The following is a 23,250-nucleotide window of genomic DNA, read 5'->3' as shown; positions in this document are numbered from 1 at the left end:
TTCACTCAGCACAGCAGCCGCTGTGCAAATGCACTCCAACTTCCAGCCTGTGCATACTTGTAAATCAGCAAGACGACTTCATGACGGTTTCACATATTTATTTATTACGGTTCCAGCATGTGAAACGGAATCGAAAATAAACCCAACGCGTTTCGGCGACAACAAACTCGCCTTGGTCACGGGTTGGTAACTTGTTCACAGGTAATTCATTAAATAAAGTTTCTAATTTTTTCAAAGTACTCATGTGATCAAAATAAACATAAACATAAACAAAGGACATTGCATTTGTTCTATAGCGGCCATCTTAGAGTGGAGTAATCAAGTGAATAATCATAAGATACGTCAAGTGTCCCTTGATATGAAAATTACGGCATACATTTCCATGCAGATATATCAAATGCATAATAAAGCTTATTCCATAGGGATGGTAAAATTGGGGGTTACTAAAGTTAAATAACTTAAATAACTGTCTATCCGAAATTTTTCCTAACTTTTTACTAACTTTAGTAACCCCCAATTTTACCATCCCTATGGAATAAGCTTTATTATGCATTTGATATATCTGCATGGAAATGTATGCCGTAATTTTCATATCAAGGGACACTTGACGTATCTTATGATTATTCACTTGATTACTCCACTCTAAGATGGCCGCTATAGAACAAGTGCAATGTCCTTTGTTTATGTTTATGGTTATTTTGATCACATGAGCACTTTGAAAAAATTAGAAACTTTATTTAATGAATTACCTGTGAACAAGTTACCAACCCGTGACCAAGGCGAGTTTGTTGTCGCCGAAACGCGTTGGGTTTATTTTCGATTCCGTTTCACATGCTGGAACCGTAATAAATAAATATGTGAAACCGTCATGAAGTCGTCTTGCTGATTTACAAGTATGCACAGGCTGGAAGTTGGAGTGCATTTGCACAGCGGCTGCTGTGCTGAGTGAAAGCCAATATATATATATATATATATATATATATATATATATATATATATATATATATTTATTTATTATACTATGTGTACATGTGAAAATGTCCCAGTCCGCCTGTTTGTCTCGGAGGCACAGAAAAAATGGGTGGAACTGACGTCAGCATGCTGACGAGGTCCTCTTATGACTCCGATGATGTCATATGGTGTCGCGAGCGGAGCCGTGCTATTATGACGTCCTCGTCGAAGTGGGAGAGCTAGGAAAGAATGTCCGTGGAATGCTGGTGCAGGGGATTTTCACCTAAGTGTTCAGGCTAGTCCTTTGGGAGCAACTGTTTATGTTGCCACTCCAGAAACCAAAACCAATGATCCGAGGGTAGAGGCCCTACAGATGGCATACAAGGTGGGGTGCCCATTCGTCAGCGAAGTGACAAGCACCACAACCCACAAAAAAGGTAACGAGGGCACTGAATAACACAGGATCTTCTCTTTGTGTCTGGCAGGAACAACAAAGTTAAAATGCCCAAGTACCAAAATGTAGAATTAGTCTTAAAGAGGACCTGCGATGCCAATTCTGCCTCCTGTACCCTGGAGGCGGCACATGGGTCACGCGGTACGGTCATACTGCGGTGGGACGCACACTCGTTGACCTCTCATGGCACTGCTCCACACTTCAGGGAGGACGCTTTCCATTAGCTATGTTTTCTGATGACGTGTCACGCCGGCCCCGTCCAACAACAGAACTCCTTTAGATCCAAACAGACTCTTCCACTTTCTCACCGGAAGTGAAACCAGGCCACGCGGACACTTTCACAATACAACAGCTGGGAATGTACTTTTCGGTAAAAAAAACACATTCCTTCCTCCTAATTAATCAAATAAACTTCTCACTGAAGAACAGGGGCCATCTTTGATTGGTAAACAGCTGTTACAACGACTTTTTTACTTCGCAATACCATTACAACGCATGCATTACCACGCATGCGTTGTACATTGCAAAATCATTACTACACATTTTTTTAGAATGCATGGTCATTTACCACGCATGCCTTTACAACACATTTTGTTGCAAAGGTATGAATGGTAAATGACCATGTATTCTAAAAAACATGTAGACGATCCACGTTGTTGTAAGGAAACAGAGGCTGTTCAGTTTCCTCACAACAACGAGCACACGATGAAGCAGAAACCACGAGGAGAGAGGAACCACGAGCAGTGAGAGGTAAGGGGATTGGGCATTTTTTTTTCTAGGGTTTAGGGTAGTGCAGTGGTGTTTGGGTAGTGTAAGGGGTCGTACTGGGGTAGTGTTTTAGGGTAGTGCACTGGTGTTTGGGTAGTGTAGGGGGTCGTGCTGGAGTAGTGTTTTAGGGTTCAGGATAATGCAGTAGTGTAGGGTGTTATGCTGGGGGTAGTGTTTTAGGGTTTAGGGTAGTGCAGTGGTGTATGGGTAGTGTAGGGGGTCGTGCTGGGGTAGTGTTTTAGGGTTGAGGGTAGTGCAATGGTGTCTGAGTAGTGTAGGCAGCAGTGCTGGGGGTAGTGGTTTAGGGTTTAGGGTAGTGCAGTGGTGTTTGTGTAGTGTAGGGAGTAGTGTTTTAGCGTTTAAGGTAGTGCAGTGGTGTTTGTATACTGTTGGGGGTTGTGCTGGGTTCTAGTATTTTAGGGTTTAGGGTAGTGCAGTGGTGTTTGTGTAGTGTAGGGGGTCGTGCTTTAGGGTTTAGGGTCATGCTGGTTGAAGTGTTTTAGGGTTTAGGGTAGTGCAGTGGTGTTTGTGTAGTGTAGGGGTCATGCTGGGGGTAGATTTAGTGTTTAATGTAGTGCAGTGGTGTTTGTGTAGTGTAGGGGGTCGTGCTGGGGTGGTGTTTTAGGGTTTAAGGCAGTGCAGTGGTGTTTGTGTAGTGAAGGGGGTCGTGCTGGGGGCAGTGTTTTAGGGTTTAGGGTAGTGCAGTGGTGTTTGTGTAGTGTAGGGGGTTGTGCTGGGGGTAGATTTAGGGTTTAGGGTAGTGCAGTGGTGTTTGGGTAGTGTAGGGAGTCGGGCTGATGGTAGTGTTTTAGGGTTTAAGGTAGTGCAGTTATGTTTGGGTAGTGTAGGGTGTCATGCTGGGGGTAGTGTTTTAGGATTTAGGGTAGTGCGCCCAACCAGCCACAATATCCGTGGACAAAGGGGATCCTGACTCTTTTGAATGCTCCACCAATTAAATAATTTGGGTCATGGGCCCTACCACGTCCAAGACCTATCAATTCCTTTCTTTGGATCCCTCATACTTGGAGAAAAAGGTACATAGTTTCTCATCAATTTCAGGCATGTGTGCCACCTTCTCCTTCAGTGAGGGCCTGGGGCATTCTCCCCTCATCCTATTCCTGACCTCCCTTTCAAGGGGTTGAGGATTTTGCCCACCACATACTCTGCCACTTTGGTGTCAGGGGTCCACTCCGCTGACCTAGGATGGTAAATTTTAGTAGGCTCGAACATGTCCGAGTGGACCCCGTACCCAACCCGGGACTTAGAGGAGTGCGACTCTGGATGCCAGGGATGCCCCGAGTCCTTATCCTTATCGGAGGAGAAATCATCCTCTGATACACCCTTTCCCTCTAATGGAAACCCGCCCTCGGGGTCTACAATAGTGGTGACAGCGTCGCAGTTTTCTCTGGATTCCTCCTCCTCCCGGCAGGGTGCATGTTTTAGCATTTGCGCACTCTTGAGGAAGGTCTCCATACGTTTATAAAATCCTTCCAAGTGCCCCGCATTATGCCTAGTGGCCCTTTTATTCCCCATATGGGAGCTACTGGGACCTATAAGATAAAGAGTATCAGAGGGTCTGAGATAACAAAAACAAGAGTGCTAGATGTGCATCTACAGAGGACTTACAATACCATGCTTCATACGAAATTATAAAGACAAGGGTCACCCTTATATTAAACCCAACAGGTGATCATATGAGGATGCCCATCATTCACCACACGGAACCGCCCTTCATCATTTGGGTTCCTTCTAAGACCACTGATGGTGTTATCTATTCTATTTCTCATGGAGGGCTAAGATTGTAAAAACCCTCTTATGGTTAGATAGATTAACGTGGTCCTGCTTCTCAACTGAGAGGATGTTAAGGAAGGGGACTGATGTCGTAGTGCAAAAAATAGTGAAAAAACAAGAGAAAATGTGTGTGATATAAAATTGGATGAGGGGGTGCTAAACGTAACTTTATTCTGTTGCTACCCACTCTACCAATATTAAAAAGTAGACAGGGACAACCCAATTAATCTTGGATCATCTGATGTATTCTAGGGTCAACATGTTTTTGCAATAATTGACATGAGTTGTCATTGCTTTCATCAGAACCGCTATATACTATTTGCTACTACGAACTAGTGCTCTTAAAGAAAAAAGTGCTCAAGGTTATAAATAAATTTCAAACCCGATACTTGGATCACCTGTATCCACTAGATGTCTGTATCGGTGGTTTCACCATTCCAAGTTGGAAACTTCTAGAAATAGTGAAAACGTGAAGTTGTTAAATTGTAGTCCTGTAGGAGAAACACAGCATACTAGGTTTCACTTTTATAATTCTAGTAGAAAGTAAAATGTTTAGAAAGTAAATTTCTTCCGGGCACAATCATAGAGCCATCTTATATAGTGCCAGAATCTCAACCTTGGATCGAATTGTCAAAATAACCAAAGGAGATTAGCATCTTACCCCACTTGGAAGATGTATGAACCTCACCCCACCTGGCTACGGCTCAGGGTAAAGGGAAAGCACCGCTCTGTAAAAGGGGCAAAAAACAGCATAGCTGAAAAAGCCACTTGTATCTCGTATTGTCACTTCTATTGGCTCAATGTCTAGCCAGTTACGCCTCACACATTGACCCACGTGACGCACGTTTGACCAATAACGCTCTGCGTTATATACGGTAGCTTAGGCGGACTCCCCTACCTCCCCGATCGGCTCAGACGCCGATACGAAGTACCGACGGAGAGGTAAGGTGATTGTCCGTGCGATACTAGCGCTGCGAGTGATATATGTCCGCGTGTACCAGCAGCGGAGAGACGCATTTGTAGGAATGAGGTCCTTTTAGAATACTAGAATTAGCTCTAGCACTACAGTTCACACTGGGATTGTGGCGCACAAGTAACTTTCTGCTCTCCCAACATGCTTCAATATCTATTCTATGTTGGGGCGCGCTGTATCATAATGCAATGCTGAAATAGAGAGTTACTTTGTGGTGACAAACCATGATAGCTCAGTTGAATTCTTCATAAGGCTAATTACGGTACGTGAGTGGAATATTAGATAGCGCTCCCGGCGCATATACTTGACTGTCTGCCAACACGAGATACAAGTGGCTTTTTCAGCTATGCTGTTTTTTGCCCCTTTTACAGAGCGGTGCTTCCCCTTTACCCTGAGCCGTAGCCAGGTGGGGTGAGGTTCATACATCTTACAAGTGGGGTAAGATGCTAATCTCCTTTAGTTATTTTGACAATTCGATCCAAGGTTGAGATTCTGGCACTATATAAGATGGCTCTATGATTGTGCCCGGAAGAAATTTACTTTAAAAAAAATTTACTTTCTACTAGAATTATAAAAGTGAAACCTAGTATGTTTACACAAGTACAGGAATGCTGTGTTTCTCCTACAGGACTACAATGTAACAACTTCATGTTTTCACTATTTCTAGAAGTTTCCAACTTGGAATGGTGAAACCACCGATACAGACATCTAGTGGATACAGGTGATCCAAGTATCGGGTTTGAAATTTATTTATAACCTTGAGCACTTTTTTCTTTAAGAGCACTAGTTCGTAGTAGCAAATAGTATATAGCGGTCCTGATGAAAGCAATGACAACTCATGTCAATTATTGCAGAAACATGTTGACCCTAGAATACATCAGATGATCCAAGATTAATTGGGTTGTCCCTGTCTACTTTTTAATATTGGTAGAGTGGGTAGCAACAGAATAAAGTTACGTTTAGCACCCCCTCATCCAATTTTATATCACACACATTTTCTCTTGTTTTTTCACTATTTTTTGCACTACGACATCAGTCCCCTTCCTTAACATCCTCTCAGTTGAGAAGCAGGACCACGTTAATCTATCTAACCATGAGAGGGTTTTTACAATCTTAGCCCTCCATGAGAAATAGAATAGATAACACCATCAGTGGTCTTAGAAGGAACCCAAATGATGAAGGGCGGTTCCGTGTGGTGACTGATGGGCATCCTCATATGATCACCTGTTGGGTTTAATATAAGGGTGACCCTTGTCTTTATAATTTCGTATGAAGCATGGTATTGTAAGTCCTCTGTAGATGCACATCTAGCACTCTTGTTTTTGTTATCTCAGACCCTCTGATACTCTTTATCTTATAGTATTGTTGGGGCCGTATCAGAGTGTGGTCTCTAAATCCCCTTTGACCCTCCATAAATGTGTGTTGTTGTAGCTACTGGGACCTGCCACCTCCAGATCTGGGTCACTGAACACCCCAAGGATGCTTTTCGCCAGCTTATCAACCTGATCTCTAAGAGGAGCCAGCGCCCTAGAAATAGCCAGAGAGAGGGCTTGGTCAACTGCCAGAGGGAGAAGTTGGGGCCATTCCTGCTCCACTTCCTGGTAGGAGGAGTAAAAATGGTCTTCTGGAAAAGACATGATAGCAGAGGGTGTGAGCACAGAACAAATGCCCTTAAAATCCTTAAGGCAGCCCCCTCTCCGGTGCTCCAACAACTGCTCTTTCCCCGAAGCTGTTATTGTATTGTATTGTATTGTATTGTTTTGGTAAAGCGCAAAACAGCTGCCTCAGCGATGAGGCGTCCCGGCGCTAAAGACGTCACAAACCCTAACCTGAGAGTGAGGAGTGAAGGGAGGTTTAAGGGGAGGGGAATAGGTAAGTTTTAATTGCTTTCCGGAAAGCAGGTAAGCTTTCTATGGAGCGAATATTTAGTGGGAGATCGTTCCATAGCTTGGCTCCCAGAACCCTAAAGGAGCGGCCGCCCATGCGGGAGAGTTTTATGCGAGGGACGCACAGAAGGTGTTGGTTGGAAGATCGCAAGTTACGTCATGGGGTATAGGGGGTGAGAAGAGGTGGTAGCAGAATAGGGTTATCATGTTTGAGAATTTTAAAAGTCATGATGAGGGTTTTGAATTTAATTCTGGAATCAACCGGTAGCCAGTGTAGTTTGCGAATTGTAGCTCTGGCCGAGCATCTACGAGGAAGGCCGACCAGGGCTCTAGCCGCAGAATTTTGCACACGTTGTAATCGTGCTATCTCTCCTTTGTTGGCACCTAGGAGGACTACATTGGCGTAATCCAAACGCGAGAGGATAGTTGCTTGAACGATAAGTTGACGAGTTTTAGCATCAAAGAAGCCCAATATGTGGCTGAGATTCCTCAGCAAGCCGATACAAGTTCCAGCGACTTTTTTGGTATGAGTCTGATAGTTGAGTGAGGCATCCATCCACACTCCCAGGTTTTTTACTAAGGATTTGGGAGGTGGGATGGTGCCTAGGGAAGACGGCCACCAGTGCTCATTCCAATGGCTGGTGTTTTTACCAAGGAGTAGCACTTCTGTTTTTCCAGCTTTGAGCTGTAAACAGTTGTCCGTCATCCATTGGGCTACTGCGGAGAGACCGTTTTTAAATCTAGAGGCCGAAATGGACGGGCCTTCCGTAAGGGTGATGGCCAGCTGTGTGTCGTCGGCGTACGACACCAGTGTCAGGCCCCACTCTTTGGCCACTGTCGCTAAAGGTTGCACGTATAGATTAAAAAGAGATGGGCTCAACGCAGAGCCCTGCGGAACTCCTTGTGCAATGGGATGGGATTTAGATAGAAAAGGAGGTGCTGAGACCCGCAAGGATCTGTCCTTAAGGAACGATTGAAACCACTTTAAGGCATGGCCAGATACTCCGAAAGTCTCCAGACGATCAAGAAGGATGTCATGGGACACCATATCAAAGGCCGCACTGAGGTCGAGAAGAATCAGCGCAGCACTTTGACCGGCATCTAAGATCGTCCGGAGATACTCGGTAGTGGCCAGGAGAGCAGACTCTGTGCTATGGCCCGGTCTGAACCCATTTTGAGATGGGTCCAGGATGTTGTTCTGGACCATATGATGGGACAGGGTGCTGTTAACATGGGCTTCAGCGATTTAAGACAGCCATGGAAGCAGCGAGATCGGTCGGAAATTTTCCGGTTTAGAAGGATCTAGGGAGGGTTTCTTGATGATAGGTGAAACCCACGCTTGCTTCCAGGCAGATGGTACACTAGCTGAAGAGAAAGAGAGATTCAGAACAGAGGCCAGGGAGGGTAGAAAGAAGTCAAGTGACTCCAAGAATTGAGCCGGACGATGGGGTCTGACGGAGAGCCAGTTTTGACTTTATGACACAGTTTAGTGAGGTTGTCGAGAGAAATTACTGGAATGAGGTTCATGATAGTCTGGTTAGGGAGGGGGTTGGTGCATTTAGCAAGATTTGGGGAGTGCTGGGGGAAGGAGCGGTAGATTTTTTGTACCTTGTCTACAAAGAACATGGCGAGCTCTTCACATTGTTGCGCAGAGGAGATATTAGGGGAGGGGGATTTACAGCTCTGTAGTTCTTGGACAAGTTTAAAGACTTCTTTGGCAGGTGTGGGGCTCGAATTGATTTTATCTGCATAGAAGGCGGTTCGTGCACCACGGATGGCCTTGTGGTACATTTTTTGTTTTGATAGATAGTTATTTTTGTCCTCATTGTTGTAGTCCTTTCTCCATAGACGCTCAGCTCTTTTACAATCTTTGCGCATGGCTTTGAGGGTGTCATTATACCATGGATTGGATGGTGTATTGCGTCCTTTCGTCCATTTCGCTGGAATAAGAGTGTCTAACCCTCCCATAATCCAGTCATGGAACGTGCTATAGACTGAGTTGATGTCTGTGTTAGCCTCATGATGGAATTCCCCAAGAGTGGCATGAAGATCACTAGTGGATAATTTATGCCATGGTCTTTTTAGACGATGGGCTGATGTGTTTTTGTGCGTCGTTTTATTGATTAAAATAGTCAGTTTAATGAGGTAGTGATCTGTCCATCCCATAGGTAGGGGCATCTCAGTTTTGGCCTCCTCGATGTTTGTAAATACTGGGTCTAAGATGTGACCAGCTAAGTGCGTTGGGGTTTGTATGAGGGAGTTTAGTTGGAGGGCGAAGAGATCGGCGAGAAGATTTTTGATCGTGGAATCATTAGGTAGGTCAAAATGGAGATTGAGGTCACCTAATATGGTAAAGTTTGCAGTTTTGGTCACTAAAGAATTCGCTGTCTCAAGAAGAGCCTCGATGAACCTGGAGGCAGGTCCAGGTGGGCGATATATGTAAAGACCTGACATAGTGAAGTTAGGATTTATAGTAATTTTGAAGTAGGCACATTCACAGTTGGGAAGTTCTTCTTTGGTGAAAGCGCAGGTGAGAGTTTTTCTATAGATTACAGCAATGCCTCCGCCTCTCCCATCTCTACTTAAGCTCGACATACGGTAGTCGTCAGGGAGCGTAAGGTTAGGTATGACTGAGATGCCATCGCGTAGCCAAGTTTCACAGAGGAAGAGGATGTCTGGGTTTTCATCCAATATGAGGGTGTTAACCTCGAGATGATGTTTGGTGAGTGACCTGACATTGAGATGGATGATAGCAATAGGGGTTGTTTTGGATAAGTCTTGGAATTGTCGAATGTGGTGGGGGGGACAGTAGTAAAGTGACAATTTTTACATTGAAGGCACGTTTGACCAAGCGTACCTATAGGATGGGCACAGGTCCGTCCGAGGTCATAGGCAAGAAGTTGTTCCCTGTCGTAGTAAAGGGGTGCTGGTGGAATCCGACCAGGGGGACTGGCGAGAGGCGATGACTTGGCGATGATGGGCGAAGACGGGCTTGCCTTAGGCGCGCCCGCTGCGCCCGTCCGCTGCGCGTCCGGTGGAAGCACATGATTTAATAGGTGTAATTGGACGGGGGCGTGGCCTCGGAGTGGGCGTGGCCTCGCAGCACGCCGTGAATGGCGGCGGGGATAGTTGGAGTTTCCTCGCTTCTCTCTACAGCGCTAAATCCGCTGTGAGAGGGTTCTTAGGGCACGTCCAGAAGTGCCAGAAGAACAAAGTAAGTGCGATTTTTAAAAGATACACAGAGTATAAGTGACAGAAATATTTAAAAGGCAAGTGATCTCGCTCCCGGCTTTCCGCCTCAGGAGGGTGGGTAAGTCTGTAGAACAGCGCTAGCAATCAGCGCTTATGTACAGGTAGGGCGGGGGCGTGGCCTCGGAGTGGGCGTGGCCTCGTTGTGAGGGGGTTCAAAGGGCACGTCCAGAAGTGCCTGAATAGCAAAGTAAGTGCGTATTTTTAAAAGAAACACAGAGTATAGGTGACACAAATATTTAAAAGCAAGTGGTCTCGCTCCCGGCTTTCCGCCTCAGGAGGGTGGGTAAGTCTGTAGAACAGCGCTAGCAATCAGCGCTTATGTACAGATAGGGCGGGGGCGTGGCCTCGGAGTGGGCGTGGCCTCGCAGCACGCCGTGAATGGCGGCGGGGATAGTTGGAGTTTCCTCGCTTCTCTCTACAGCGCTAAATCCGCTGTGAGAGGGTTCAGAGGGCACGTCCAGAAGTGCCAGAAGAACAAAGTAAGTGCGATTTTTAAAAGATACACAGAGTATAAGTGACAGAAATATTTAAAAGGCAAGTGATCTCGCTCCCGGCTTTCCGCCTCAGGAGGGTGGGTAAGAATAGACTGAGACGCAATACCAATTACCACCACCAGGTGGCGTTGGTCACTAACGTGGCCGTGTGGGGAAATCACCGCGCAGCACTACAGCACTAACCAGAATTTCTATGACAAAATGAACCCCATCATTTTGTTCCTTTTAAAATTAAATATTTTAAGTGTTACCAGCTTATTCCAATCAAGATGGCTTCAGGTGTGCCATACTTTTGTCATAGGTAAGGCTGTTAGCGCTCTAGTTGTTCTTTAGAACACTCTGGGAAGCTGCAGTAGAACACAAAGGAATCAACTGACAGTCTCTGCCCTTGTTGGGTGTACATGATTTACTGAGAATGACAGACTTCATTCTCACATGACTGAGAAAGATAATGTGAATTTACAGAAAATATGCTCTCATTTTTGTTGGGTACTGTTCTGGTTACACCAGCTGTCACGAGCGTGGTGGTTGTCTTGTCACAGCTCGTGACGGTCTCGTGTTGTGGGTTTCCTGGGAAGAATGTTGTGTTTCAAAGTGGGGAGGCTTTCCGTTCGAAATGCTGTTATGTGTATTGCCATTCCCTGACTGGACTTTAAGGTGAGCAGATGTGACGAATAAACCTTGTTACTTATTAACCTGTTTCCTGCTTGTGATTGGATCTTCCTACACTGGCGACGAGGATGGGATTTCATTTACCGCGTTTAAAAAAAAAAAAGAAGAGAATCAAGGAAGATTTTATCGCTTGAGGCAGAGAATCGTCTAATAATTCTTCGAGTGGACTGCTCCATAATCCTACCATTTCTGAGGAGTTCCATCGTGGAGTGGAGTAGCTGAGCCTTATTCTCTAGGAATTTGATGCGTGTGGAAGCCTGGCATTTGAGGTTGAAATACAGCGCAAGCAAGTCACGGTGACGTAGGGAGATCTCGAGCTTACACGCTGCTGTGTTGTTTATGCTCGATCTCCTGCAAAAAACATCACGCAAACCACACTTGACGCGCTACTACAACAAGGCCGATTTCCTTTAGAAAATAGCGTATGAACGACGTAACGGCCATTTTGTTTGGAAAAGTCAGCTCCGATGAAGTGAAATTTATCGATCGGAACAGAGATCGACATTTTACTTTAAGTACCTTGCGTTAAGTGGACTCTGTGAGGTATTAATTTACTTTCTATTCATTTTTCAATCATACTGTGCCAACAGTTCTTGGAACTTCAAGGATTTGAGGTTATCTTGTTGTCAAATTAATTCGGTTTCCATGGCAACCATCTAACAGTTGCTAGTCCGAGACTTTCTCCTGCAAGTGAATGCACCATGTCTCAAACCTTTTGTGTGTGGAGCCAAATGCATAGTCATGGTGGATGCTAGCAGTTCTGGTTTGGGTGGTGTTCTTTTGCAGAGGGATAATGAGAAGGAGTGGATTGTTGCTTACGCATCAAGAGCCTTGAGGGATGCGGAAAGAAACTATTCTGTCATAGAGAGGGAATTGTTGGCGTGTGTGTGGGGAGCAGAAGACTTTAGACCGTTTTTGTGGGGTACAAGGTTTATCATAAAAACTGACCACAAGCCTTTGATTTTTCTCATGTCTCCAGGCGGTGGCAGGACAATGTCAGCGCGTCTTGCAAGACTAGCATCTAGACTACAATCCTTTCAGTATCAAATTGAGTATGTTCAGGGTAAAGCAAATGTACATGCAGATTGCATATCCAGACTAGTTTCTCCTTGTGAAGTTCCTTGTGGAGTTCTAGAAGATGATTGTGAAGAGGCTTTTACTTTTAATGATGTCGATTTGGCGGATAATGATCAGTCATTTTTGCAAGAAAAAAGTTGGTTAACGGAGATGAGTAAGGATGTGGAGTTGTGTAGTGTCAAGAGATATCTAGTACAAGGTTGGCCCGAACCAAGGAAATTGTCGGGTGATATGATGGGTTTTTATAAAATTCAGGAGGAGCTTGCAGAGGAGAATGGTTTGGTTTTAAGGGGAGACAAGATTGTTCCACCCTTTTCTTTCAGAAATATTGTCCTCAAAATTGCTCATGAAGGGCATTTGGGGATATCTTTTACCAGAAGACGAGTGAAAGAGACATTTTGGTGGCCAGGTATTGATGCTTGTTCGGACCATTTTGTACGTTCTTGTGTTTATTGTTCAAACAGTGACAAAACGGCTGTGGCTTTACGTCCTGAACCACAACCTGTTGATTTTCCCATTGGCGTAAACTGGGTTTAGACATCATTGGTCCTTTTAGTTGTTTGTCTAAGCAAGAGACTTTTGGAATTGTCCTGATCGATTACTACTCTAAATGGCCGGAGGTTAAAATGGTTAAGGATGTTACTTCTCAGAAAGTGATTGAATTCTTGGATGAGGTTTTTTGCAGAGAAGGGATTCCCCAAGAGATTGTGACTGACAATGGTCCCCAATTTGTCAGTAAGGAAATGGAAAGTTTTATGATTAAGTGTGGTATTGCTCATAGGAGAATTGCAGTTTTCCATCCTGAAGCCAATGGCCAGGTTGAACGCTTCAACCGCGTGATCAAAGAAGCCATCCAACTCTCCATTAAAGGTGGTTTGAATTGGAGGAATGCATTACAATCCATGCTTTTGGCGTATAGAACTTCTCCTAATTCTGTAACCTTGGTTAGCCCCTTTGAGCTTTTAAGAGGACGTAAGCCTAGTACCAGGTTAGCACCTTGGTGGTTGAAGAAAAATGTGAGTGGATCCGAGTTTTTGAAGGTAGATTTTGAGGCTGTTCATTGCAGAGTAGAGTTATATAAAAATAAGATGAAACTTTCCATGGAAAAGAGGATTGGGTCTGCAGCCAGTCGTTTGATAAAGATGGTTGACTACGTTCGAATAAAAAAAAAAGAAGGTGTTAGTAAAGGTTTTCCTGTGTGGTCAAACCCTAAAAAAGTGATTGAAGTTTTCAAGAATGCTGTTAGGGTTGATGGTGGTTCGGTTTTGAATTTCAATAGGGTTTCGGTTTTTTCTGGGCCTACCTCGATTCAAAATGATTGTGACAGTAATGTGTTTTTGGATGTTGGGGAACATGCTGAACAGACTAATAATACAGGAGCTGACGGCGATTCTGGTAACACTAGAAGTGTTCGTTCACATCGTCTGCCTTCTAGGTTTAGAGATTTTGTTATGAATTAATTCTACGATGATAATCTTGTTTTTTTTTGTTTTGTTTTAAGGGGGGAAGGTGTGTTGGGTACTGTTCTGGTTACACGAGCTGTCACGAGCGTGGTGGTTGTCTTGTCACAGCTCGTGACGGTCTCGTGTTGTGAGTTTCCTGGGAAGAATGTTGTGTTTCAATGTGGGGAGGCTTTCCGTTCGAAATGCTGTTATGTGTATTGCCATTCCCTGACTGGACTTTAATGTGAGCAGATGTGACGAATAAACCTCGTTACTTATTAACCTGTTTCCTGCTTGTGATTGAATCTTCCTACAATTTTAGCTTCAGTTTTCTCTCAAACATGATTCATGATATCCCAGCAGAAGGTTTTTCACAGGGTAAATTCACCTTAGAAAACACCACAATTCCTGAAATTAGTATGGTACCATCAACAAATGAATTCTATTGTAACTAAAGTCTCTTATCACCCTTCATAGTTCTCCTTTTGGTAACCCTCAAAATCTTTTATTCACTACAATGCATTTCAATGGGGTACTATCATGTATATTGGTCCCAAGATGGCTGCCAGCAATTCCAGGATGAAGTGCTGACAGCCAATCAGATCTCACGATTAGATGTGTTTTTAGGCTCCACCCAGATATTGAAACTTTTTCTTTTTCTAATTTCTCATGAACTACTGAACCGATTTACACCATTTAACAAAAAGGGATCTTTCTGAACCAAGGGCTACCTTTTCTCCAAAGTTGGTGTCATTCCGTTCAGCAGTTCGGGCTGTAGCTTTGTCTAAAGTTTCCTTTTAAATGTATATGGTGGGCGTCTGCATAGCCTATGTCCTTCTGCTGCAACTGCCCTTTCCAATGCTGTATTGGGTGTTGTGATTGGTGCTGTAGTTCCTGAGATTACCCGCCTCAAAGGTTTGGGCTCTCTCTTTATTATATTAGTTATTTCACGTTTTGGGACCCCCTTTTTTCTCGGCCCCTGCTTTCTGAATCACCCCGAAACTTTTAAGATAGGAGCTGACCGGAGTGCCCCACGAGTTTTGAGAATTTCGCGAAGATTTGTCAATCGACGCCAAAGTTATTGGGAAAAGAATGTTATGATTTTCCTAAGGATAATAGGTCCTAACTATGACTACCTACTGGTGACCGCCAATAGGTAATATCTATATACAAACATGAACTAACACTTGTGACCTACTCCAGTGAAAACACAATCTATGAAAAAAAACGATGAAATATCAGAAATTCAGTATTTTCTCTCTTGCTGTTCTGTCCATCAAGATTCTGTACTGTCCGATGTCCAATTGTGAAATACCATTGCTTTGCTGCCCTTGCCAAACCATGTTAAAAACATACAACAAAAGAAATGTAACCCTCCCTAACTGCAAAGCTTTAGCTCTCTGCCCCACACTATACTCTTAGACAGACTCTCCAATTGGTGTTCGCAACAACACATAATTTGATTCAATGACTTTCATGAAATTTGGATAAAATAATGTAAAATTATGTAATACATGTTTTGCTATCATATTGAATGAAAATTTCACACACTAGTCTATCTTACATAAAAACGTCACTTGAGGTACATCGGAACACTTTTTCAAGCAGAAAATGTTGCATTAATTTTTTGTGCAAAGCAGTTCTCAATGGCTAAAAATGACAGAAAGTCAGGTAAAGCAAAATTTCAGGATATTTTTAGACCTATGTGGAGTTTGCAGAGTCGCACTATGTGGGACTCCGCAATGTGCCAAAACAACTCTGCCACGCTATGCAGAGTTCTGCAAGTGGCAGAGTTCTGTATGTTGCACAGTGCCAACAGTTTAATACGGAGTGCCAGAGGGCGCTGCTACTTTTTGCTGCTCAAGTAGATTTTCTGCTCTAGCGGCAGTTTCCTCAATGCGAGCGTCAGCTTTCTCCACATGTGCTAGGGAGGGGGCTACAGTGGCCTCCCCCCTCCCCCTGACTTGGTCAGACCACTCGCTCGTGACTATTTACTGCCCTCTGATAGAGGCCCCACTTAAGGCGTCGCTGCGAGCTCTGCCCAGACGGCGTTGGAGCAAACTAAAGGCGGAAGATCTCTATCGCCTTCTTACTGACGATCCACCGGATGTAGCGGAGAACGTGGAATCTGGTTATGACCATTTCTGCGAATGGGTAACCAGAGCTCTCGACTCCCTTATCCCGATGGTTTCGAGTAAGTGTGGCCTCTGCGACCCCAGCCCCTGGTACGATGGCAATCTGCGGGCTCTGAAAAGTGTCTGCAGACGTGCAGAGAGAGACTGGAGGAAAAGGTATGACAGCAGCAAAAAAATCCTGTACATGGCTACTGTCAAGTCTTACCACCGTGCGGTTTGTAGAGCCCGGGCTGCATATTATGCTCTGGAGTTTCGCAGCAGTGGGAATCCTGTTAAATCCATCTTTAAGGCTCTCAAGGACCTTGTGGCAAAGAAGCCTGCCAGCAATTCCATCAGTTCCAACACCCACTGTGAAATACTGGCGGCTTTCTTCCTGGAGAAGGTCCAGACCATCTATAGTGCCTTTCCCACTGCTGCACAAACCAGTGTGGGGTCATCCATCTTGCCGGGTCAGGTGGTGTTAGACTCTTTCCCCTGTCTCTCTTCGGAGTCTTACACGGCCTTGGCTCTTCGAGTCAAGTCTGGGTCGCCGGCAGACCCGCTCAAGCCACTAATGTTCAGAGATCAGACTTTTGCTCGCCCGGTCTGTGACTTAATCAACATGTCTCTATCATCTGGCCAGGTGCCTTTGAAATGGAAGCATGCGGTAGTGATGCCCATTTTGAAAAAACCATCTCTCGACCCTACAAAATCGGAGAACTATCGTCCGATTTCGCTTCTCCCGTGGCCAGCCAAAGTCGCGGAGGTGCATGTTAACACCGCCCTCACTGATCATCTGTCGCGTACTAACATTCTGGACAATACCCAGAACGGTTTCCGGGCTGGCCACAGCACGGAGACGGCACTGTTATTCATGGTCGAGCACCTGCGGGCAGTTCTGGATGCAGGTCAAACGGCGGCGCTTGTTTTGTTAGATCTAAGCGCCGCCTTTGACACGGTCTCCCACGAAATTCTCCTGCAGCGACTTGAGGAGATAGGGGTGACCGGCACTGCACACCAGTGGTTTCGTTCGTTTCTCATGGACCGTTCCTTCTGTGTGGCTGCCCCGCCCTATCAGTCCAAACGACATCCTCTGTCTCTTGGGGTCCCACAGGGTTCCTCGCTGAGTCCCACGTTGTTTAACATCTACGTGAGGCCGCTGGCTGAGGTTGTGAAGCTCTGTGGTATGACCATGGTGTCGTACGCAGATGATACCCAGCTAGCGGTCACGATCAGCGGGGACTCCGGGGTGGATGCCCCAAGATTCAGAGAAGGACTTCGGGCGGTGGCTGGCTGGATGACGTCCAACTGTCTCCAACTAAATGCCAAAAAAACTGAGGTGATGGTCTTTGGTAAGCGGACGGAACTATGGGGAGACACCTGGTGGCCTCCTGAGCTGGGTCCCACCCCCACTCCGGTTGCGGAGATCAAAAATCTGGGGGTTTGGTTGGACCCCTCCCTCAATTTTGTTGGCCACACCAAAAGGACGGCGGCGTGTTGCTTCGGCATCTTGCGCAATTTGAGACCTGCTCTTAAGTACTTCGATGCCGCAACCCGTCAACTCGTGGTTCAAGCGACGGTTCTGGCTCGGCTGGACTATGCCAGCTACCTTTTTATAGGGTTAAACCACGCCGAGCTGACCCGTCTCCAAAGAGTGCAGAACGCAGCGGCCAGAGCAATCGTAGGTCTTCCTAGGTTTTGCTCGGCCACTCCAACCCTGCGAGCTTTGCACTGGTTACCCGTTAGGCAGCGGATCCATTTTAAAGTGCTGTGCATGTCCTTTAAGATTCTGAAGGACCTGTCGCCCCCCTTATTGCATCAACTTCTGTGCCCCTACATCCCGGGCCGCTCTCTGCGTTCTTTGGACCAAGAATTAGCAGTAGCCCCTCGATTCAAACTCAGTCGGGCGGGGGGTCGCTCCTTTAGGGTGCGGGCAGCCGCACTTTGGAACGCTCTCCCCTTGAAAATCCGGATTCTTGGCGACTTGCTCTCTTTCCGCAAGGCCGCTAAAACCTTTTTGTTTCTCCAGCTATGTTAAATTTTAAACCCCTTTTAATATTTTCTGCCTCCTTGTTGTGTTGTGTCGCTACCTTGTCGGTGCGCCGGGACGCTCCTTCGCTGGAGCAGCTGTGCGCATTACAAATATCACTAACATAACATAACATAACATAACATGTGCGATTGCCTGCGTTCAGAAATCTCACGGGGGTGGTCTAGAGTGAGAGTTATCACGCTTGCCAACCTAACACTGTTGAGCCGCGTGAGAGAAAATACTCCGCTCAACATCGCTTCAGGTTTTTTTTTGGAACTCCGCGCTGTGCGCAGAGTGAGCAAAACTCCACAAACTCTGCCAGCAGAGGTGACTTCTTCACCCACCCCTGACTGACTGAAACCTTCTGTCTGATACATAAATCATGCAAGCATCTTCATTCATGATGTTTTGTAACATGTCTTACCTTTAAAGAGAGGGCAAATTTTCCAAACAGTGGCAGCTCCCTCTCTGTTGAACTGACCCAGTGCCAATTCCATATAGAACAAAGGCATTCCAGCAATGATAAGGAATAAGATGTAGGGAATCAGAAAGGCACCTAGGAGAAAAGATATTACAAAACATGAATAATTCAGTTTGGCAAAAAATTAATCTTTATTCTATTTATCTTCCATTTATATGTGTCTTTGTATATGTGTGCATGGATATATCAAAAAGGTAGAACCACCTTGATCCTCAAAACCCAAATAGGTCTAGTAGTGCTTCATCTTCAATGTGTAATCTCAGTGTGATCTTTGGTCTTCAAATAGTGTTTAACAAGACATCAAACCCTCATCCACATCCTGTGTTGGTGATTTGCTACCTCTGATGAGAGACATGTGTCTCTTAGTATATTGTGCGTAGGCATGTTACCATAACACGTTAGGATTTTAGTGCTACGTGATTGGGGTGAGGGTTTACACACCTTTAATCATTGTCTCCTGAAGATATATCACACACAGAAAACAAGGTACGATTAGACTTATTTGCATTTTGAGCATTAAGGTGGTATTTTCAGTGGCGGCTGGTGGATTTTAAAACTGCTGGCCCAGAAATTTTAAACCAGAGGATAATGAGCGAGCGACGTCAGCAAGCCGTAACTGCATAAGGAATGGGTTGGTGGGAGGGTCTCACCCTGCAAGAATGTTTTGGAAAAAATTGATTCACATGGTGGATTTTGCAGCAATGTTTGCTGCATATTTGTGAGAAAGAAAATCGCAAGAAGCAGGCTGTCAGAAAAGAGTGTCTACTTTTGATTTTAAAGTGATTCAAATGTATATTGCGTTACTACCAACTCACAAGTCCAAAACGCCTTCTTCACATGAGAGCCACAGAGGCCTTCTTCATGTCTATGTGCCACTGAAAGGCATAAGTCACCCATTGCACAAATAGCAGGGAGGCAGATGGGTTCATGCACACTCACACAGTCAATGGTACCTTCTCGTGCTGAGCCTGAAAAACTTCTGTGGTGGGTGGGTTTTGATACAAGTGCTCCCGGTCACTAACGCAATGGGAACCGGGGTGCAGGGAAGTCTGAGTACCAATGATATTGCATTTCTAAGACATCCTGTACTCAAACACACTCTGTCAGGACCAGACTCAACTCTCCCTTTCAAAAACTCACCCAGCACAGAGCAACCCCCACACCAACAACTAGCACCCCTGCTTTAACTCTCCCCTTCCCTTCCAAAGAAAAAGAAAAAGGGGGCTTACACCTTTTCCTGGCATCATTTGGCAACAGGCGTAGGGATCTCATTGATAGCCACCCTGGTTACCCTTCAGCACTTGACATGTATCATGAGCTGTGCAGTAGCGGTCGGTGGTGGGAGTAGCTGCAGGGCGGTGAAATGGGGAGGGGGAGGGGCAGGGTGGGGGTAGTAAACTATGGATTACGGCCGATTACAGGTAACATATGAATAAATAAAACAAATTTTGTTGCGCGCACTGCATAGCATTTGGGGATGCAGTGCGTGGAATGAAATTTGTTTTATTTATTTATATGTTTACTTTCTTGTAATTGGCCATAATCCATAGTTTACTACCCCCCACCCTGCCCCTCCCCACGTCACCGCCCGGCAGCTACTCCCACCACAGACTGCTACTGGAGCTGGGCCTTACTGTTGGCATAAGGGGTGGAGATGTGTTTTGCACAATATGCAAGGTAATTCCTCTGAATGTCGTGGTTATGTGTTATTTATAATGTTGGACCTTGGGACATTCAGGGTGTTTATTTAAACCCTTTTCTCCTTCATGCTTGTTTAGTGAGATGATGCAGAGAGATGACTGACAATTAGATGATTTCTGCAAATGTAGGGGCAGAAGAAAGTGGTATTAGGCTTGTAAGACATGCAGTTCAAATGTTGAAAAACAGCTCCCAAGTCATATTTTACAGTCTCAGTCAGTCTTGGTAATTTTTGCCAACATCACATTGCATTCTAGGATATGTATTTTCCATTCAGACATTTTAATACTCTAAAAATTCCAGCATGCACAGTGCGCCATGGTGTTAAAGCCAGAAACGCTGTCACACATAACCATATCAGGTTTGGCTGCAAATGACAACTGGAATGAGGCCATTTGATAGCTAAGACAGCATGAAGTATGCATTTGGTAGTAGGAGAGAAAGTGCCCAAAACAAGATCTCGGTTGCACAGGCAGAGTACACGCGCCTTGTGTGAGACGTGCGCTTCTGAGTTCATAACACTTAGCTTGCCATGTTTCGCACATAATGGAGCCCCTCCAAAATAACACACCATCTACACTCCCCCAACACTGAACACGCTAATTAAACTTACCTGTTGTGGAGGGCGAGGATCTTTTTAAATGAGTGTCTGTCGTGCTGTAACAGGCAGCAATGCCTGTATCTCTCTCCCGCTCGAAAAACTGGAGAGAGCAAGAGAGACAGCCCTCAGTCTCCCGTTAACACATAGGCCCCTAGTAACAGTCACGGCTGGCATGACGGGCGGGGGGCCTACATAGAGAAAAAGGGAGAGTGCGCATGACTGGGTTGGTCAGCCCTGCCCGCAAATAGGACCGCCCACACGCCCTCCCACAACCAGGCACTCCAGGCACTTCTGCTTTCTCGCAGTGCGAGAAGCAAAAACATAAAATGGTAGTTTTACCATTTTATGTTTCTGACTTCTCGCACTGCAAAAAAGCAGTGGGGCGACGCCCCCATGGAGAAGCCGCCACTGGGTATTTAGATAGGACTGTAGTTTCCTCTGAATCTTTCTCTATATGTGCTACTGAGTCAGAACATTTGCACTTTGTATTACTATGATATATTGTCAGTGACCTCACATAAATTCTTTCTGCTGTAAAATATATAGTGAACTAAGTTATTCCTTGAAACTGTACAGTCAGCCAATATAAACCACCTGGAATGTAACACTGGACATGATACATATATATGTGTGTGTTTGCGTGTGTATTTGTGTATATATATATATATATATATATATATATATATATATATATATATATATATATATATATATATATATATATATATGTATATATATATATATGTGAGTGTGAGTGTGGGTGGGTGTGTGTGTGTTTGTGTGTGCATGTATATATATGTGTGTATATACAAATGTACACCAATATACAACTACAATATACAGATACAAAGCAGCATTATGGTTTTGCAAAGTGAGAAAGGGCTTAAGTCACAAACATTTTTCCAGAGGTACGTAGAACATACAAGCCCAGAAATCTGTCCTGGTGATAAAACATTTCCTGATTTAATTTCACATCATCTCGATTAGTGGATGTTTTTGCATACTTCTCAATTTTACTACTTCTGGACAATCTGCCAATTTTGCAGATGGTCTATTGGAATAAATATCCAAATAAGGGTGATAAAGAGGGGACAGTTGTCCTGTAAAAAATGGTAAACACCCACAAACTCATATGTAAGTGGGAATTCACAAACATTTTGGTGGCCGATTCTCACCCTAGAAAAGTTACTCTTGAAAAAAGTAAGTCCTTTTACAGGTTGGGAAAGGAATCTGGACACCAATTATGGGGAAACAGTGTTAAACCAAGCATCTTTGGAGTGATTTCCTCCTAATGTTTTGCTTCAGACTTCCTGTTTTTGCTAACCTCGTTTTTGCTAGCCTCAGGACTCTGCGCAGTTTACCTTTGCTAACCAGTGCTAGAGTGCTTGAGTTCTTCCCCTAAACCTGATAACCTTGACCTATACCTAATTGGCTTATTTGATTTACTTATAAGTAAGCAGTAAAGTGCACTACATGTGCCCAGGGCCTGTAAATCTGTAAATTAAATGCCAATAGTCTGCCTGAAGCATTAATTGTGTCATCCACTTAAGTAGCCATTTAACAATGTCGCAGACCTGCCTTTGCAGAGCATGTGTGTGCAGTTTTAACCTGCCATGTCGACCTGGCGAAATAAACCTTTTGTCATGCCCAAACCTTCCTCTTTATTAGATATGTCACCCCTAATGTAGGCCCTAGTTAGGCCCCAGTGCAGGGTGCAGTGTATCTAAAAGGTTGGACATGTACTTTCAAGTTTTACAAGCACTGGTAGAGAAAAAATCCTAAAGCTATTTTTCACTACTGCAAGGCCTATCTCTCCGATAGGATAACATTGGAGTTGCCTTATCCAATTTTATAAGTGTAATTTCCAAATGGGAAGAGATAACTGGTTCATATTTGGTGTCTCTGGAATCCTAATGTATAATCCTAATTTATTGAAAAGTGAGATTTTATATTACTATTATGAAAATGCCACTTTTAGAAAGTTGGAAGAACAGATTATTGAAAATGCTGAACAATGCAAAAATTCAGCCCCAGTCGCAGATCTGGGTTTAATCCATTAGTTTTTTTGCTCACTACACTATCCCAGTTTGAACATAGCCATATGCAAATCAGTCTTGACCCTGCTTCTCATGGGAACAGTCCAGTCCTAACTGCCAAGCCAGATCCTCCCTGGACCAGAAACAAGAAAGACGCCATTTTCTTGCCTCAGCCGTTTGGTGCCTGCAGCCTGTCTCTAGTCACATGACTGGGTGTAGGTGGCAGTTGGGCTTTGTGTATTCCTATATTTGGACCATCACTGAATGGATGGGAGGGAGAAGCTGGGCTCAGCCTCACCTGCACCTTAACCCCTTCGATGCTTGTGACGGAACCATTCCATCATCAGTCACGGTTGAGCTGTGCTGATGACGGAGCGGTTCCGTCACGACCGCACCCTGTTCTGGAATGTCCAGCACAGGGGGGGAATCGGCGCCGCACGGAAGCGGTTAATAGCCTGTGTCCTGTCTTCACACAAAGGGGCTACATGCCCCTGTAGTTAGTCTGGTGCACAGGCAACAAAGGCAAGG

The 23,250-nt window shown here is 44.8% G+C and overlaps 1 protein-coding gene across 1 annotated transcript in view; it reads right to left on the bottom strand.

Moving 5' to 3' along the window:
* The window catches only part of SLC6A2 (solute carrier family 6 member 2), a 1,355,875-nt gene that overhangs the window by 1,007,739 nt on the left and 324,886 nt on the right, over window positions 1-23,250 (bottom strand). Inside the window, exon 3 of the mRNA XM_078668346.1 lies at window positions 18,331-18,462. Within this exon, the coding sequence (XP_078524472.1) occupies window positions 18,331-18,462 (132 nt within the window). The remainder of the gene's footprint in view (window positions 1-18,330; window positions 18,463-23,250) is intronic.

Source organism: Lissotriton helveticus, chromosome 12 (genome assembly GCF_964261635.1).
Source record: "Lissotriton helveticus chromosome 12, aLisHel1.1, whole genome shotgun sequence".
NCBI lineage: Eukaryota > Metazoa > Chordata > Amphibia > Caudata > Salamandridae > Lissotriton > Lissotriton helveticus.
The sequence above is the reverse complement of the archived record's forward strand: the minus strand, read 5'-3'. Positions and strand labels throughout refer to the sequence as shown.